This window comes from Typha angustifolia, chromosome 12 (genome assembly GCF_048772165.1).
Source record: "Typha angustifolia cultivar Huaian chromosome 12, ASM4877216v1, whole genome shotgun sequence".
NCBI lineage: Eukaryota > Viridiplantae > Streptophyta > Magnoliopsida > Poales > Typhaceae > Typha > Typha angustifolia.
The window spans coordinates 8254525-8274077 of record NC_133250.1 but is presented as its reverse complement, the minus strand read 5'-3'; the positions used below and the strand labels follow the sequence as shown (position 1 = coordinate 8274077).

The 19553-nt window shown below is 38.0% G+C and overlaps 3 protein-coding genes across 3 annotated transcripts; 2 read left to right on the top strand and 1 right to left on the bottom strand.

Annotated features, from left to right (window-relative positions):
* The first annotated feature begins 1142 nt into the window (after window positions 1-1142).
* On the top strand, window positions 1143-6518 carry LOC140772106 (PRA1 family protein H). The gene is made up of 5 exons (XM_073114006.1): window positions 1143-1647; window positions 1725-1864; window positions 5863-5934; window positions 6029-6163; window positions 6258-6518. The coding sequence occupies exons 1-4, from the start codon at window positions 1202-1204 to the stop codon at window positions 6136-6138; spliced, it is 768 nt and encodes a 255-aa protein (XP_072970107.1). The 5' UTR covers window positions 1143-1201; the 3' UTR covers window positions 6139-6163; window positions 6258-6518.
* A 1653-nt stretch (window positions 6519-8171) lies between these two features.
* On the top strand, window positions 8172-14766 carry LOC140772732 (protein STRUBBELIG-RECEPTOR FAMILY 8). The gene is made up of 16 exons (XM_073114940.1): window positions 8172-8527; window positions 8606-8738; window positions 8835-8906; window positions 8995-9060; window positions 9149-9220; window positions 9309-9380; window positions 9721-9792; window positions 9901-9966; window positions 10033-10098; window positions 10188-10525; window positions 11335-11591; window positions 13052-13323; window positions 13410-13545; window positions 13658-13797; window positions 13911-14067; window positions 14294-14766. The coding sequence occupies exons 1-16, from the start codon at window positions 8437-8439 to the stop codon at window positions 14450-14452; spliced, it is 2169 nt and encodes a 722-aa protein (XP_072971041.1). The 5' UTR covers window positions 8172-8436; the 3' UTR covers window positions 14453-14766.
* Window positions 14767-15208: 442 nt separating this feature from the next.
* Window positions 15209-19281, bottom strand: LOC140771630 (endoglucanase 11-like). The gene is made up of 5 exons (XM_073113194.1): window positions 18674-19281; window positions 18368-18580; window positions 18063-18263; window positions 17707-17961; window positions 15209-16012 (listed from the first exon to the last, which is right to left on the bottom strand). The coding sequence occupies exons 1-5, from the start codon at window positions 18887-18889 to the stop codon at window positions 15347-15349; spliced, it is 1551 nt and encodes a 516-aa protein (XP_072969295.1). The 5' UTR covers window positions 18890-19281; the 3' UTR covers window positions 15209-15346.
* Between the last annotated feature and the right edge of the window lie 272 nt (window positions 19282-19553).

Genomic DNA, 19553 nt, shown 5'->3' with positions numbered 1-19553 from the left:
TTAAACTTCATAAAAACTCAGGTATAATAAAACTCACTATATAATTATCACAATCTAAAAAGTAAGAGAATTTAGCCTGCCATTTAATTTTTAAAATTTTTTAGTCGTGCTCCATTAATTTGGCTAAAAAAGCTAACGGTACATTTTAATAGTAAATATAAGAACTGTTTAATATTTTCTTAAGTACAAAGAGTAAATAATTTTAGATATAAGTAAATAAAGGTAACGTAGTTATTTTATGCTTATTTTGTTTAGATGAATGGTCACACTTTGGAGGTGGATGTTTTAATTTGGTATCAGAATTTAGGTTTCATTAAATGATTCAATAAGTCTTTCAACATATTGTCTATTTGAGTTAAGTACAGAGAGAAGTAAAGACTATATCTTGGGCAGTCTTGCTATTAGAACTCATTTTCCCCCATGATCTTCATTGGAGGCAATTACATAGCTCACCATGGAAAGCAAGTTTCGTCTTCCTCAACCGTCGTCGCCATAAATAATCGACTTGCTGCACTCTGAAGGGTCCAAGAATTCGTTAGTCGGAGTTAATTCGCCCGCAGGCAAAACAAACTCAGGGAAATCTTTAAAGAGGAATTTGATATGTATTCTTCTATGGCTAAAGATAGCAAACAAGGCTTGTCGTAGCAATACAAAGAGGTCGAGATTAATACATATGTGCCTGTACCTACACCGGGCACATATGTATCCACATTGGATCCTAGAGAGGGCTCCAATAGTCGCAGGGTAAACTAAGAATTTATCGTATATAACTTCCCCTTCTCTCTCCTAGATTATTATGTGCATTTAATAATTATGACAATGCCTGCTTTAATCCTACATGCACTTCAACGGGCTTAGAGATAATTATCCCAATCCTACCTTGTGAAGTACTCAATATATGAGTTCTTATGAATTCAACCTTCCTTTTCTGAATGAGACTACTCATCACTTGCCTTCTTCTCTCACATAAATTTATTCTTTAGCTACGATTAACTATTTTTTTTGGTCCTTTTTTTCCTTAGTTCGGATTACATGTAGTTCTTTATCAATTAACTTTCCTATTATTTTTCCTCTTTCTTTATCAATTAAAAAAAAATTTCTTACACACACACACGGACATATATATATATATATATAAAATTAAGCAAAAATCTCAATCCTCGCAAGTCTCCAATTTTGCTCCTCTCCCCTCTCTCCTCCCATGTCGTTCGTCCCCAATCCGCTCTCTCTCAGCGTCCCGGAGCCGGCGTTCGAGACTTGGCTCCGCGATTCCGGCTATCTCGAGCTGCTCGACGAGCGCACCACCGCTGCCGCCCCCACCACGACCACCACCTCCATCACAACCTCCTCCTCCTCTCCTTCCTCCTCAGCCGCCGGCGCCACCTCCTCCGCCGCGGTAGCCGGCATCACCCTCCTCTCCTTCCTTCGCACGCTCGTCTCCCTCGTCTCCCTCAACCCCTTCGCTAAGCTCGCTGCTGATGACTTCGCCGGCCCCACCCCTTCCTGGACCCTCGACTTCGTCGGCCGCGGCGACTACTACTCGTGGCCCGCCGGGCCGTCGCAGGCTCGGATGAGGGTGCAGGAGAACGTTCGAAGATATGCTCGCAACTACGCCTCCCTCTTTGTCGTCTTCTTCGTTTGCTCGTTGTGAGAATTGATTCTTGGGGTTTGGAGTTGGCCAAGATATCGTCTTCCCTTCCTTACGTTTTTTTTTCCTTTGGTAGGTATCGGATGCCGCTGTCGCTGTTGGGATTGGTGGCAAGTTTGGTGATTTGGGAAATGTTGAGGTTTTGCAGCGAGAAGTGGGAGTTGGAGGAGCGGTGGCCGGGGCTACGTCAGGCGTTAGTGCGAGTTGCACAGTTCGGTGAGTAATATTACATGGCAATTTGATCCGTTTATTGGTTTTGATGACATGGAGATAGAAAATTTTCCATCTACTTATGACAAATAGGAAGAAATTTGAAATTACTTTTTCCTGTGTGTCCAGTTTCTTATGATTGGAAAGAGTTCTTGTGAAGGATCTTAAACGAGGATTTATTTCATTTCATTATTTGTGGTATGACGAGTTGTAGTTTTGTCTAAATTATAAATTGTGAACTTGATTGTATCTCAATTGAGGACAAAAACATGAATTTCAAAATTTCAATGTATTTTAAATTGTTAGAACATCTTTGTATGAGAAACATGAGTAACATAAAATACTTCATTGTTTTTGCTTTCTGTGCGGCAGCATTGCAAGAAATTCTGGAACTTTTACCAATTTATACGGTGGTGACCGGTAAGACCATGGGAGTGACTATAGGGAAGTTAAGGATATTGAATAGCAAGGCAAGTTAGAACCATTGAGAATATATATATGTTACCGATTATGAAAGCAGGGTATTATCTAGTTGCAAGAAGATATCTTCTATTTTATAGGACCAGCAGAGACCATCTTTATTTAGTGTTGAAAGCATATTAAATTTGAAGAATTAGGAGACTTGCTACCATTGTTTATGTAATGTTGATTCGTGGCACAAGAATGATGATCGATTGTTTGCAGTTACTGTACAAAAGGTTCGACTGCACTAAATTTTGTCAGCTAGATATTAATTTCGTTAAAGTAATGTAGGAGATCCAGCCAAAATGGAGGACTAGGAGGCATATTAGTGAGACACTGCTACTGAATAACAGGAGATTAATGATGGATAAAGACCATGGTAGAGAAATGAAAAGGATTCCTAGAAGATGGATGTACCAACATGTTCTAGTAACTGCATTTGACTGTCTTGTCAGAAAAGAAATTCAGGGTGTCCCAAGACCCATCATTGAGGAATACAGAAAACTAGGGTAGAGAGTTGGAAGCGGAAGCCAACACTAAAGCTTCTAAGGCAGAATTTGGGGCCATAAGGCATTAGATTGGTAATGGAGTAAATTTATGGAGAACATATGTAATTATATTAGTTGGTGAAGAAGGAAACTGCTTTCTTTTATTCTTATTCTGCAGTGGTCAACCACTTCTCTCTATCTTAAGCATCATCATCCTTCAGGCAAGTTAGGCGATGTCCTGTCAGGTCACCGTGGATGCTGCTTCATTGTCATTGACTTGTCCAGATTTTAATGGGATTCCAAGACCAAGGAAAGGTGCAGGAAAGGGAGAAAATAATGCCTTCACAGTGACTTGTCTAACCCTTCATCCTAGGAACTGAGAATGGCACTTTATGATTTACCACCTGATTTGTCTGCGTATACTATCAAATATTTATTTCACATACTAAGAGGGAGGGTATGGAGAAAGTATAAGTGACTAAGCCCTTAAGTTTAAAAAAAGATTTCCTATGCTGTTGTACTTCTCCCATTATGATAGCAAAGTCAAGTTAACTGTCAGACCATCCTGTTCTAAGTAATCAAAGTTTCTTAAGCAATATAGATGATGGACCAATAAAACCCCATGTGAAATTCCACAAATGTACTTCAATTAGCCGGTCTACTTCAAACCTTAACTACACTGCTGTCAAAGACTACCATATGTTGGACTTAGAAACCAAATGGAGAGCCTTGCTGCTCACTATTGAGAGTAGGGGGTGTCAAAGTAATCAAGCCAGCAGCTTGAGCACAAGCTAGCCTGATCAAACTTGAGTTAGTAAGGCTTGATATATATATATATATATATATAATAGTAAATAAGATTCAATTTGGTTACATAGTTGATTTGATCTTACAAAGTGTAGACTGCCCAAGATTTTATTCAAGCTTGGTTTGAGCTTGATTCAGGCTTGATTTCAAGTAGACTTGAATTTGCTAATCAAGTGCCTCAAAGTAAGCTCAAGTTTGGCTCGAGCTTGAAATATGCTTGAATGGAAATTAATTAATTCAAGCTTGATCCTTGACTTAGGCTCAAAATTAATTTCAAGCTAAGCTTGAATAGAGCTTAGGTCGACTAATCTCGACTCGGTTAAACCCCTAAATGAGAGTGGGAAATATGGTACTCTTAGCCTGCTTGTGGAAGTCCCCTTAACTTAAAATAATAGTGATGCCACATATATATCACTACTAAGCATTGTTTTAAAAGACGGCCGCAAGTGGCGGGCAGTTACCCCACTGCCTAGCGCCAAGGCGGAAGGCGGGTGATAAGGCAGTCTAGCATTTTTATATTAAAAAAAATAATATATCTATAATTTTTAATACTAATTTAATATATATATATAATTTATAATGATGCAATAATTATAGTGAAGCAGTGACTAAGTGTTCAACTAATTAGAAAACTAACACTGTCAGCTTTCTTAGCATTTAGCAAACTAATTAGCTCAATTATTATTATTTATTATTTATTAATCTTAATCATTCCTCAACTATTAGTCTATCACAATGAATTAGTGAAACTGTGAAAAAAATCAAAAACTAAAGAAAACTAAAGTAGTAATTAAGTGTTAATTGATGAAACCCTACTTCTTTAGTTAATTAATCAAACCCTTTTGCTGCTATAGTAAATCAGTAATTAAGCATTTAAGTGTTAATTACCAATTTACTGTAGCAGTGAAGAAAATAGAAAGCAAAGACAGTGGTGAAAGGAAGAAAGAGAAGGAGAAAGGGAAGAAGAAGAAAAAAGAAATCTTGACAGGGAAGGATCATCAAAAGGGATACTTTAGTTGCTGCCTTGTCGGTTGTTGCTTGGAGCTGTGAAAGGGAAGGCTGTGCTCACCGCTCAGTGAAGGGGATGGTTGTGCTCGGTGAGACCGAGAGAGGGAGACCAGAGACGAGGTCGATGGAGGTTAAGGGAAGGGATTTTTAGGACTCGGAGAGATCGAGAGTGAGGAGAGAGAACGATGGGTTAGTTTTTTTAAATAGTTAACGGGTTAGCCTGAAGATTTGACCCGATGTTGAATTAAACCCAATACTATTGGGCTCTCCCACAAAACGATTTAGTGGGCCGCCCGGCCTGCTACGCGCCTTGGTGGACTACTAGACGATTTGGCGACCTGCCAAGAAGGCCTAGGCGGCCTAGACGCCAAGTTGAGGTCACCTAGTCTGTTTGCGGGGCGGCCAGCGTGCTGCTCCGCCATGCCGCCTTGGCCGCTATTTAAAACACTGCTAATAAATTCAAAATATCCTTGATCAAGATCTAAATTCTAAATTATGTAACCATTGAGACTTGAGCTATCATTTCTTAAGCTGTTCTCGGGTCTATTACACTCCTTAGATATTTATGCCTAACAAAATTGATGTGATTCATATGAAAAGTTTAATCAGATCAAGAAAATCTAAAATTCTCGTCAAAGAAACCTGAGGCAACCAATGATCTAAAAATTCATTCTCTTAGCACTTTTGTTACCTTATCTCAATTATCCTTTTGATTTAATTCATCTTGTAATCTGTACTATTATATTTTCAAATATTTAATATTCCATGCAAACGGGCATTGTTTGGTCATTTTGTGAGGAAAACCTTAGTCAACCAATAGTTATTCATTCTTTTGGTAGTATTTTTGTGATATGAAATTGTTATATACCATTAAATTTAAAGCTCGTCAGAGTTATCTAATAAATCTGATGCTTAGTTGTAGTAGTAGACAAATCTGAGCATGTTGCAGACAATGTAGAAGAAATTTCTAGCTTCTGTTTTGGTAGCACAAAGTATATCTGCTGTCACTTCTAGGTGTATTTCTCAAGTTTGAGTTGTCCTGTAGCTGAATCAGCATTGGTTAAAAAGGCCAGTTTTTAATTTCCTTTTTGCAGTATTAGCGGTCTACTATCAGTCACTATCGTAATTTTTTTTTCTATGCCACTGAGTTCCAGCATGCCTATGTATCAACTGCTTCCTCACTATCTCATAAGTAATTGACATTTTTTCTAATTTCTTCATTTCCATTTTTCTAAGCAGCAACAGCAGTGGTACTTTACCTGTGCAAGCTTCAGTTTACTCTCGTCTGTGCCATTAGCGTCAGTTATGCAGGTGACTAACCAGCAGACTTTGTCCAATTTCTCTGTTCTTTTCCTTTTTCCTTCTTTTGATTCCCCTCCAACCAATGGATGCTCTTGTTTTCTAGTGATGATTCTGCACGCCTCTCTTCGGAAGTTGACTCCTTCAAGCCAATCTAATGGAATGAATCGTCAGAGAAGATTTCAGCAAAAGAGAGCACAGTTCCCTTCCAAATGATGGCCACAAATGCTCATGGAAGCAGGTTTGCAACTATTCTAATTTACACCCAGAACATTCTTAATATGGAGGATATTGTCAATTATTACTAATATATTTGAATTTCGGCATCACTTCAGGAAATGGCAAAGCTGTTCAACTATTTACAGATCAGAGAAGTCTCTGCAACTGCCAACAGAAGAACGGATCATTGTTTTAGAAAACTTTTGCCTTTTAATGCGCTCCTGCCTTAGATAGAATATAACTACACTCCTGACTAAGTGACCGAAGCAGCATATCGCACCATATTTTAGCATATAGATTGATTCTGAAATTCAAAATTATTGTACATGTCGATGAATGAATGGATTCTAATAACTTATTATAGTTTTTAGCAAGAATGCATTAGTATATTGTTAGATTTTAAGTATTAATTTTAATTTCTTGTCTAACCATAATTTTATCTATTTATTTATTTTCTAACGGTCTTGAATTATGGATCTCCCACTTAACTCCTAGTGTTACATAGTCCCTTTTCCCTTGTTTTTTTTTAAACCTTGGAATGGATACATGAGACAATAATTATATTTATCTTATGTATTGTTCTTTTCTTGTTCTTATATTATTTGTCAGTCATAAGTTCACATATCTACTAGTCTTTTTCTTCTCATAAATTTTGGTTCATCTGCCATCAATATATTTTCTTACTGAGTCGTTAGGAGGACATATTATTTTGACTTATAAAGGCAGCTTGCAGCATTATGACTATTTGTGCAATCTGATGTTGATAACCAGGAGCCCACTACGCCAGCTTTACCTACTCTGAGACATCTTCTGTCATCATTAAAAACTATCTGATGACTGCTGGTCTCTTAAGTCTTAACCATATAAATACTTAAAATAGGGACCTATGAAAGATGAGAAATTTAATAAACAATGATCTCATTACATCAAATCAATCTTTTTCTATGTCCTAGTGAGTGCGACATGTTGTAAAGTTTCCATTTTTCAACGGAAAAGAACTTACAAATAGACATAGAATTCTTTTCCAAGTGGACTCTGGCTCACAGTGAGTGAGCATATTATTAGAGGTCACTCAACTATACACTGTACAAGATAAAAACAAGAACAGAAGTTAACTAAGATACAATGGAAGAAGGCTTGAAACATTTTGTTTTCTTTGCCAGCCTCTGCAACCCCACAAACCTGAGAAAAAAAGCTAACAAATACTAGGAAACAAACAAAGGGAACACTCACTCTGTCTGTCTACCTCCATAATAAATGTTTTTGCCAACCATTTTTAATCTGAGTCACCTACCCCGGTGTACAGCTAAGGAGACTGGCATTAAAGCACACACTACCCACCAAATATTCTCCCAAATCAAAACTAGGAGAACAAGTAGAGAAAAGAAGAAAGAATCAAATAAGGTATGAGAAAAATTAAAAATAGCACCCTATATTTTGCTGTACTATAAGTACTGAGTTAAGTTTAACTTAACAAGCACCTGACCGAATGAAATAAAAGGCAGAATAAATTATCTATAAAAATGTTATTCCTCTAATATGATCTTTGAGATTCAAGATTCAGTAGTTTAGAGGCTACTTTTAGTTCTATAGTTTAATTAACTGATGGTTGGATTAAATTATATCAATCCATCAAACAGTTAGTTGAGTGTGGTTGGTTGTTTTTGTAACAAATGAGAGAATCTATCTAATAAGTATTTTAAATTAAGAGAGTAGGTTTTATTTGTAATAGAGTTAAAATGTAGGGTGTTATCTGTGGTTTTCTCACTATGTACATTTTCTTTTCCTTTTAATTAATTTAGCCACCCATCCATCTCCCTAGCTGGCTACCTCTCTCTCTCTCTCTCTCTCTCTCTCTCTCTCTCTCTCTTCTCTCTCTCTTCTCTCTGCAGGATGGCATCAAACTCCATTATTAGAGCAAGCAAGAGATTGTACTTAAATTTCCATATAATATTCTTACCAAAGTACTACTAAGTAAAAGCCACTCCTTTTTTTTATAAACTCTAATTAACAAAAAACCATAATTTTAACGCTTCCTTCCTCCCTTCCTCTTCTCTCACCTCCTTCTCCTTCTCCTTCACCTGCTCCAGAACTTCTCCCATTTATTAAAAGAAAGGTGGGGGGCAAAGAAAATATTATATACTTTACCGACACTACTACTCTACCGCAAGCAAGCATATGGGTCTTCGCTTTTTCCCATTTTTATAGCTGTCAGCGCCGCAGCTTCCAATCAAAGATCGAGATGAACGCCTAGCGGTTTCTCGAGCAAGACCCATCAGTCCAACCATCAGTCCAATGGCGGCATTGGCCGCCGCAGCTGCTGTTGTTGTTGCCGTTCTCCTCGGCGCGGTCTTTGTGGTGGAGTCGAACACCGACTCCTCCGATGGTATCTAACGATTGCGTTCTCTTTTGGGTTCTTGATTCGGGAAAATGTTTTCTGAGCGTGTTGTCCTATTGCTTGCAGTTCAAGCGCTTAATGTTCTGTACAGCTCCTTGAACAGCCCGCCGCTGCTGTCGGGGTGGGCGTCGAGCGGCGGCGATCCGTGCGGCAATGCGTGGAAGGGGATCTCTTGCTCCGGCTCGGCGGTCACTGCGATGTAAAATTTCTATCTTGGAAATAAAAACCCGATCTTGCTAATGATAGCTTGTTTATTTGGGATTTTTTTTTTATTCATTTTGGTGATACTATACAGCAATGTTCCTGGGCTGGGGCTGAATGGGAGTCTGGGTTACCGCCTTTCGGATCTTTTATCCTTGAAAACAATGTGAGCGAACTCATGCAGATGTGCTTTTAATATTGGGGATTTTGTATTGCTTGTGATGACAATTTTCTTCTATTTTTATTTTTAACAGGGACCTGAGCGACAACAACATACATGAAACCATTCCTTATCAGTTGCCGCCGAACCTTACCTATCTGTAATGCTTCTTCTTTTTGCGCAGTTCTTGTCCTAGCAAGAGGTTTTCTCAATTCTCATAGCTTGACATGGGAGATACTATGTTGCAGGAATCTAGCGGGCAACAATTTTAGTGGAAATCTTCCTTACTCTTTATCTATTATGGTTTCCCTCAACTACCTGTAAGTAGTTTTGCAATCCATATGCCTGTATGATGTTGGAGTCCTTCTTTTGGGTCTTATGATGGATTATCTGTACTGCTGTTTGTAGAAATCTCAGTCACAACACATTATCTGATTCAATTGGAGATGTCTTTTCAAGCCTTAAGAAGCTCTCTGAACTGTAAGATCTTTGACTTGTCAATAATCATCCTTTCAGCTCCCTTGATTTCTGGCATGCCGTGGTGTGATACTGTGATTTTTTATCTTCATAATTTTCCAGATTTTTCATGGAAAATGTATAATCAATTTTCTATTTTATAAATTTCAGAAACCATATGCTCTAACCACTAGTTATGCCAAAAATTACTTGTGTAGATTATATGTAGCTTATTATTTATTTTTATTTTATTGCAATAAATCATTGACCTGAATTTGAACAATATTGTGAACTTATTCTTTCCTAAGAAGATGTTTCATTATGTTTAACATATTCTTTTTATGTTTTTGGAATGGTATGGCAGAGATTTCTCCTTCAACAAATTTACAGGAAATCTTCCAAATTCTTTTGGTTCTCTATCAAATCTTTCTAATCTGTAAGTTCCCTGTATCCAAAATCTACTAAATTTTATCTACAGTCTTGCCAACGTTATTGTCAACCTCCTCGATTCTTATGTTTCTGGTTTATGCATGTTTTTCTGCAGTTATTTGCAAGATAATCAACTAACTGGCTCAGTCAACATTCTCACTAGCCTAGACCTTACTACTCTGTAAGTTACTAGTGATGTATATTCTTTGTTTGTATGTATGATCGATAAAACAATCCTTTTTGGCAGAAACATTGCAAATAACCATTTCAGTGGCTGGATACCCAAAGAGTTCGGTTCAATTCCAAGTCTTATGTCAGTAGTTCTCAATGTGCATAAACTTTCTCTTTTACTGGTGGTTTACAGTGAATTTTGCTGATTCCATCCTGCAATTGCATGTCTAGTATTGATGGCAACTCCTTTGCTAACGGTCCTGCTCCGCCACCACCACCGTATATGCCACCTCCTCCTGATAGACCACATAATAACCATAATCAAACTCAGGAACCAACACCTACTCCAGCAGGGTCTTCAGGCAAAACATTACCTTCTGACAACAAGGAAAAGAATCAAAGCTTGACTGCAGGTGCAATCACAGGGATAGTGATAGGCTCAATAGTCGGTTCTGTATGTGTAATTCTAGCAGTTATTTTATGTTCCCGGAATCTTCAGAAAGACAAGGATGCCATGAGAAATAATGCAAATCGATCTGTGAGGTCTCTGACTGTTGGTGCAGAGAGAGGTACCAGTTTTTATGCTTTTGTTTATATTTCTTTAGTTGTTTTCTTATCTTGAAATATTTATCTTGCTTAAAGCTATGTATTTTCTATCTTTTTCATCTATAGAATGTGCTTACATACTAATATATGTCCTAGTTAATGTATCTAGATTTCATAAGATCATTTCTTAAACTTCAGTATTCTTCTTGTGCTACTGATGTACAGTAGAACTGGATTTTTCTAATAGCCTAATTCATACCACTTACTTTGATATGTTTTCATTTACTCAGTGCCAATTCTTCGGATTATTCATTGTTCAATTGAAGTTTTGTACTGGTAATTGAAGCTTTAAAATGATTGTACAATTTAGTATGAAAAGAAAAGAAAAGAAAATAAAAGAAATACTTATATAAGGGTTGCAGTCAAGAAAAAGTAACACTCCTCTTTTTGCTATATCTAGAATGCTGCACAGTCCAAAGGGTTAGGAAATTGCGGACTTTTGAAAATCTACTATATCATTTACAGATACCCAAATATAAAGCACTTCTTTTTGCGGGTGTTACTGCCACTGCAACAATTCTTATTTGAATTTTAGGATGGAAAGAAATCGACCGAAGACTTCACATATCAGATCCATAGGAATCTTATTTCATGACTTACAGGTTTGCATTTTTCGAAGAGGGCTGACATGTTCTGATGTTCTCATGAATTTTATTAAACATTCAATACACATCTAAAATAGGAGAAAGTTCCAACTTTAATACTCAATGTAGTACAATCACTTGTGCAAGAACCACTAATGTTTTCTTGTCTAAATGTTGGGATTGTGCAGCAACCGTCAAGGAGACTCCAGAACAGAGGTTCAAAAGTTCTTCTATAGCAAGTTTGATACCTCCACCTGCTGAAAAAACAATAGTTGAGAGGGTACATGTGAAAAATGGGTCTGGAAAAAGACCAAAATTTCCCATAACTGCATCTTCCTACACTGTTGCTTCTCTTCAAATTGCAACAAACAGCTTTGGTCAGGATTGCCTTGTTGGTGAGGGTTCCCTTGGTCGTGTTTACAGGGCTGAATCTCCTAATGGAAAGGTAAGGAATCAATATGTCAGCAGTTTGAATCTATTTGATTGTCACTTTTTATATCATGACTCCCAAGTGTGCATTATCTGCATTGTCTATCCAATCAGATGCCCACATTTAATGGAAATCTGTTGCGATTTCCGGAGCAGCTGGACGGTCCTTGTTACAATTTAATCTCTTTCATATTCTAAATTATTTAGAAGAGTGGTGGCTTAGATAGTTAAAGTACTGTCATGTTTACTTAAATGGTTGAGTATGTCAGTAGCTTTTGGTAGGAAGAGCTGTTTCTGTAATGCATCTTAAGTTTGTTACATAATAGTGCAAATCGTTCTCCAATATGAATTTGTGCTTCATTCATCTATTTATCTGTCACAAAGATGGATTGCATCCCGACCAGATACTACCTTGTTATTTTAGAACCCATAATGATAAGAACTATGAAGCATTATGGGTTTTCCACTTTATTACATACTTAGGTTAGCTTTAGCTTGTAAATTGTAACAAGTTTGCTATTTCACTCCAATAGAAATACAAGTTTATCACTTTATTGTTCAGCTTACTATAAAGAAAAGAGAGGGGGGAGGGTCAAGGTGGGTAAAGAGCCATTTTCTCTAATCAGTGCATGCATCTGGGTGTATATATGTGAGGTTTTTTAGATTTCATTGTCTCCAATCCTGGACCTATGTCCCTTTTTACAACTCATCAGAACTGAAAGAATAAAGCATCAAAGAACCAATAACTGACCAGGGCGGCTAATGCAGATTCTGAGGGTAACTTTAATAGCCAGGAGATCATCCAGAGGGTAATAGTTATTCAATTGGAAATGTAGAAGGCAATAGAGGTATCAAGAGGCAGCTTGATGCAATGTACCAAGGATGTGTTAATTTACTCAGCCTCACATCTCTCTTCTCTCTATCTCCTGTTTTGTAGTAGCAATACGAGTGTGGTTCTTGTGCCAAAATTGCGTCATGATATGTATCACGTAGCACACATTGCCTAGTGACACAAATATATTATTTCATAACTGACAACATATTTCCTCTATAAGTTGATACTGAATTCTTTTCAAAACAAAATTAGATCAGAAGACTTGCCATGAAAACTATCAAGACAACTGACTACAAAATTTCTTCTTCTTGGTTTAGCTTAAGATCATGTTGCCAATGAGCTTCCTTCCAATAATGAATAGAGATGTGTAGAAGCTTTAATCTTTTATGTTAAAAATATCAACTCTCCCTGATCTACTTTTGTTTTTCTTTTTTCTTTTTTTCTTTTTTTCTTCTTCACTTTTGCTGCTTCAAAACTCAAAACTCACTTGATGCTTCAACTTAGTCCTAAACTTGAGTAGAGTGGGCAATGTGACTTGTCCCCAAATTAACAAGAAATTTAATTTTTCATCAACGTTTTTGCTTGTTTTAACTGTCAAAGTGAAGTTAACAGTTGAATTTCCTCTTTGCCCCCTATCTCAGGTATTAGCTGTGAAGAAGATCGACAGTGCTGCACTTTCTCTGCAGGAGGAAGATAATTTTCTTGAGGCTGTTTCAAACATGTCACGACTTAGGCACACAAACATTGTGATGCTTCTAGGCTACTGTGTTGAACATGGGCAACGACTTCTGGTTTATGAGTATTTTGGAAATGGAACTCTGCATGATATGTTGCACTTTGCTGATGATAGCAGCAGGACGTTAACCTGGAATGCACGTGTGAGGATAGCACTTGGAACTGCTAGAGCTCTAGAGTAAATTCCAGTGATTCTAATTTTGTTACCTCTATTGCTGTGTATAATAAACTTAATTATGTATATCCCTTCCAATTTCTGTTCAGGTACCTACATGAAGTATGCTTGCCTTCTGTTGTGCATAAAAACTTCAAATCAGCAAATATCCTACTTGATGAAGAACTTAATCCTCATTTATCTGACTGTGGTCTAGCTGCCTTAACACCTAATACAGAGAGACAGGCAAGTCATTGTGCATCTAATGTACTTCTACATTCTAATGTTCACATAGGGACTTTGTGGGCTTTACTTGTCCAATTCTGAAAAATTACTTACCTTTAAGGTAGTTTGATAGGTTTCCACGGAGGTTGTTGGTTCATTTGGCTATAGTGCTCCTGAGTTTTCAATGTCTGGAGTTTATACTGTAAAGAGTGATGTATACAGTTTCGGAGTAGTGATGTTAGAACTATTGACAGGTCGGAAGCCGCTAGACAGGTTAATTTTCCTTACCATATCTTTTCAACTGAGCCATGTTTATATCGCTTCTCATTTTTTCTAACTGAAATTTTATTCTTTCTGGTTATCTCTTTTCTTGTGCCTATTTTCAGTTCTAGAGCAAGAGTAGAACAATCTCTCGTTAGATGGGCTACACCACAACTTCATGATATCGATGCACTTGCAAAAATGGTCGATCCGGCATTGAATGGAATATACCCCGCAAAATCTCTGTCACGTTTCGCAGACATAATTGCACTGTGCGTTCAGGTGGGTAGTTGTCTCTCTATTTTTTGCCGACTACATACAGTACTTGACACCTTATTTACATACATAAACAATAAAGAAGCTCTTTGGTTTCCTGATAATAATAGAAACATCTATCCTTTCATTAACTCTGCTTGTGCTGAAGCAAACAATATCACAATCAATATGAACCTGTATTTTCATTCATACAATTTTGATCCTGTGAGGCAAAATGCTTTTGATTGTGTAGCCGGAGCCAGAGTTCCGTCCTCCCATGTCTGAAGTTGTGCAACAACTTGTTCGGTTAGTGCAAAGGGCGAGCATAGTCAGAAGACGTTCAGGCGAGGAGCTTGGATTTTCCTACAGAATACCAGAGCATGAAGCAAGTACAGCAGACTTGTCATTTTAAGCTTAAATCCCCATTTCTTGCTGCCAGTACGCAGTTTCACAGGCATGAATTTCATATCCTAGTAACTACAACATTCACCGCAATGGACCACAAGAGGAGTAGCTCACCGGCAAGAACGAAAGAGAACTGCAAAAGTTGAATTTTATTTTGTATACGAAATTTCCATCTTTACAAGTGAACTTGTATAATACCAAGATAATGATGAGCCTCTATGGCATGTATATTTTCAGTATCAAGTAAATTCATTGGTTGGCAAATGGATCAGGAGTATGTTCTGTTACAGTTAATAAACTCTTATTATAATTCCAATAGCTGTTCCTTTTATTTACTTATTTGAATGGAATTTGGCTCAATAGAAGTAGGCAGTACCTGAGTGGAATAGGGAAATATACTGTGGGTTTTTTAGCCAACACCATTATATATTTACCATCACTTTCTAATAATAAAGATGTCTAATTATTTGATGACCATGACATTATACCTCCAAAAAATAGTCATGAGACTAATTCCAAGTCAATGTCTTGTGAAATAATTTTTAGGTTAGGAGTCAACTCTGGAGTATTCAGAATACTGTTTGCCTTTTGACTAAGTGAAAATAATCTCTGCACTTGGTAAATGGAAATCTCATGACTCTGCTCTCTCTGATCTGTTAGCTTAGAAATTTATGTTAGAAATTTTAATGTGTCTTGACTACAATGTATACATTAGACTTGAAGTGCAGAAAGAGGATGATAGAGCTATGATTAAAAAAAAAAATCATTTGAACTTTCTTTCCTTCTCTTTTCTTATTTGACTGTATATGCTATGTTCAAAATTGAAAGAAATCTCTATACCCCCCCAACAAAAGAAGAAAAAAACTTTTACTTCTCTAGCATTTTTGTAATTAATGCCTATTTATGTGAGGAAGTCTTGAGGTTGCAACCCTTGAATCTTCTTCCCTTCCAACTGATTAAACTTCGCAAATAATCCGACCATCGGCGCGGTATTATACGTACAAGCCTCGGTCTGCATGTAGTTTCCTCTTTTATCTCTGAACTCATCCTTAGCATTTGGACCTCCAACTATAGCCCCAATTAAAACATTAGGGTTATCCTTTTGGCGCCCAAACCATGAATCATAACCTTGTGCACATCCAATGAAAGATTTATCCTCTTTATAGGAGATGGTAGAGGCTGCTCTATGGTGCACTCTTTTAGGGTATTTGGGCCCAAAGCCCACCAAGTAGCTGAGGCCCAATGGGTTTGAGCCCAAGATGTAGTCCGTTTGGAATTTAGCAAAGGCGAGGATTTCCTGGGGGCCCATGGACCCTTGGGGGCAATGGAGCTCTTGGTTGGACTTCGCCAGATAGTCGGAGAAGGCGGTGAGGAGGAAGGCGGCACCAGAGACGTATTGAAGGTTATTCCACTGGCGAACAAAGAGTAGGCCACCGGGCGTGCGCCGGACATTGCTTCCATTGTTGTTCTTATTTAGACATGAGCATAAGTAGAACTCAGCCTTTGATCTATATTGCTCAAGCTTGCTTTTGTACTTGTCTTGGAGATCACCTCTTTCCATCAACAACTGTAGAAAATGATATTATTAGTGCAATAATACAACAACAGAAATTCTTTCTAGAAAATTATTAGACCTTGACCTTAAAGATTGTGTTTGCACAAAATATACTTTCTTCCAAGGGTTATATACAAAAATTGGCACTCATTTAAGGGCCCAGATAATATAATCTTAGTCAAATTGAATTAGTTAAGCGAAATAGAAAGTAGACCAATTCAAATCAAACAACACAAAAGATAATATCACAAGTATGAAAGGTATGTATGAAGGGCCATTGAGACATGACACTTTGGTAGCTCTTAAGCTTTATTTTGAACTGTTATACTCAAAGACTAAAAGAAGACCCAGACAAAGACATAAATGTGCAAGAAACCATACCACATAAATGATACATGATTTAGGAATATATATATATATATATATAATTATAACTGTGGTTCTTGAACAAAAACTCACAAATTTATCAATACTTTGTTCCTTATTAGCATCACATCAACCAGAGGGGCCCTTCTCTACTTCACATGGTTCATGTGAGTGAGAGAGAGGTTTGATCAACTCCTCAATTTTTATTAATCTTCTCCCAAACAAATATCTCAGCTACTCAGTGAGGAAGGGTTCAATAAAAGCTCTAATCCATTGCACAGCATTTAAGCAAAAGTCTCTTTTGTGGTGCTTGGTAGGTTTACATGTACTTGGCCTACTCATTGATACCTGCTTTAACAGAAACTTATAATGCTAATTAGTTCCTAATTCAACTTCTAATATATATGATTTAGCACTACTTGGTGCAGTTTGCATCCAAATCCAATCCTCTTAGAGGTGTAGTTTAGGGAGAGAGATTCCAAGCATGGTGATGGTCAAAATATTGGTGAGTTTTTTGTTGACCCATCTCTCATTACTAGCATGTCTTCTAGAGCATGACATGACAAAAGGTTTGTTGGTGCATGCAAGTTGATCCCTAGACCATGGTCCCCACTTTGAACTGTCCCACAATACTTATTTGTCAGATGGTTGAGATCACCAGGAACAATTGCAAGCTGCCCTCAATTCTTATAATAATGTGAAATTGTTGGTGAATGAGATAATTGATATATAGTATTCAATGAGTTTTTGAGTGTTATTAGACTCCTAACTTCTTTTTGTAAGTCTAATTCATTTTGCAATTTAAATACCAGATTACATGCATTGGAAATTTATTAATTTAGTCAGTAATTTTTAAATATAAATTGCTAAAATATAATCAAGTTTTAGAGAAAAATTTCTATATAAATTACATAAAATTTTATATTTTAGACTAGATAATTTTTCTCTAAAAGATTTAAAATTCTTATATAAGCGACTTATATTTAGAAGAGCATGTTTAAATTTTAAGGTGTGATGAAGAACACGTAAAATAAATACTTTAGGAGGACAAATATTTAGTCAAAAACTCGTATTTAATCATGTAACTCACAAAGTTTCATATATATATATATGTGGCTTCAAGGTCTCCCTCGCCGGTGATTAGAATAATAATGCTCGACATGAACAGTGATGCAATATTTTTTAGTCAAGGAGGTAGGAAACCAGTCTATTTCTAACGTAATAATACTAAACTATCCTTAGAAAACCCAAAGGTAGGAAATCGGTCCGTTTCATCAAAGAATAATTCCTACCTTATTCTATTCAGCACTGAATAAAAGGAGTCGGATAATTTTATTTACCTTGGAAGCTAAGACTTGAACTCCAGCGTATTTGATATCCCAGCTAAACTCGGATACGGCCCAGCCCGTCCCTCCGAACTTATCCGCGTTATCCACGGCGTAATCAAGATAGTCGTTTATCCCGGTTGCCTGGAATAACCACAACGCCGCCCATAGTAATTCATCTAAGTATCCGCTCACTGATGGATAGAAACTCTTCACCACCCTCACGCTGTTGTCGTACTTCCCTCTGTATTTATCCGCGAACTCGAATAACTATTTATCCGCCAGACCCCAGAAGAAACACGAATAATGTTGAGTTATCGGGTAGATAGATAGATAGATAGGTAGAAGTGAATACATGGGGGGATAAGTACCTGTTGGGCATGATGAAGTAATAGGTGAGAATAGTGAGGGTTGTATTTCTTGAAAACTACGGAGGCCGCCGCCATGGCGGCGGCGGTCTCGGCGGCGACTTCCGAGCCGGGATGGTCGGCGTCGATTTTATACGCTTGTCGAGACGTCGTCATGTCCTCCGGCCTTTGCCAGCAATCGTGATCGGTCCCCCCCTCTCCTACCTGAGAGATTCGATCAACAATATTACATTTAAAAACTAATCGGATTAATCTCGAATCAATGCGAGTTTAGTTCTTCTTTTCTTTTGATATTAAAAGAATTATACCTCGGCCCAGAACTCGTTCGGGTCGGTGTGGGATTTGATGAAGTAATCCGTCCCCCACTTGATTGCCTCCAGTGCGTGGCCGAGCTCGCCGGCGGCGGCGACCTCGTCGCCGTATTCCAGAACGCTCCAGGACAGCAGCGTGATCGTGAACGCCATCGGGAGGCCGAACTTCACGTGGTCACCGGCGTCGTAATAGCCTCCGACGAGATCAACCTATAAGTATCAGAAGTCCCGGAGTTAGAAAAGGTGTAAAAGAACTGAGATTTGCTTTAATCCATCCAGTACGACGAAGAACACGACTCGTACTCCTTGCTCGAGGCCGTCGGTGAGCCCAGAGTGGCCCCGCCACGCTACCCGCTGGTTGTAGGGGAGGTGCCCGGAGCGCTGCGCCTCGAAGTAGAGGAAGCTCTTCGATAAGGCCTCGCCGTAGTCGAATGCGGCTTCCGCCGGTGAAGCGGATAGGAGGAAGAGGAGGACGAGGAACGGGACGAATAATACTCCTTTGCATATACCCCCATCCATCTCCAGAAAAAAATTGAGGAAGAGGAATAGAGATAGATGGGTTGGGTGATGGTATGGCAGCGGCTAGCTAGCAGCGCGCAATGCATGAGCCAATCATGGAAGGAGACCCTCCTCAGTTGGCAAGGAGGAGGGAGTACATTAACTTTTTGTGTGAGCGTTTCAGAACTGTAATGGAAATTTTCTTAGGAAGGAGATTATGGAGAGAGAGAGAGAGAGAGAGAGAGAGAGAGAGAGAGAGAGAGATGGCAGAGATTATGGAGAGAGAGAGAGAGAGATCTATAGATATATAGATGGCAGCCACTCTGTCTTGACTAAATAGTGAGAGGCTTGGAAATCTCGCTGTATCTAGACAAATGAGTTAGGAGGCTTCTTTGAAGTAGGAGCAAGGTAGGACGGGTGCAAAGACAGTAGGAGACATCTTTTGGGTTGGGAGAAATTAGGGTAGACCTCCGGCAATTATAGATTTGATCTTGATGTGCTTATATCTAACATAATAAAAATTTAATATATATATATAAATTTATTATGGAGTTTTTAATTATCTTAAGTAATATTAGGGTGATAGAAACTACGTACTGGGACTTATGTGTCTTCTTCTGATTGAGTCAAAGAAGCCAATCTCTATAACAGCCTCGTTGGACTCCACCTGTAGCAATAGTTGTGG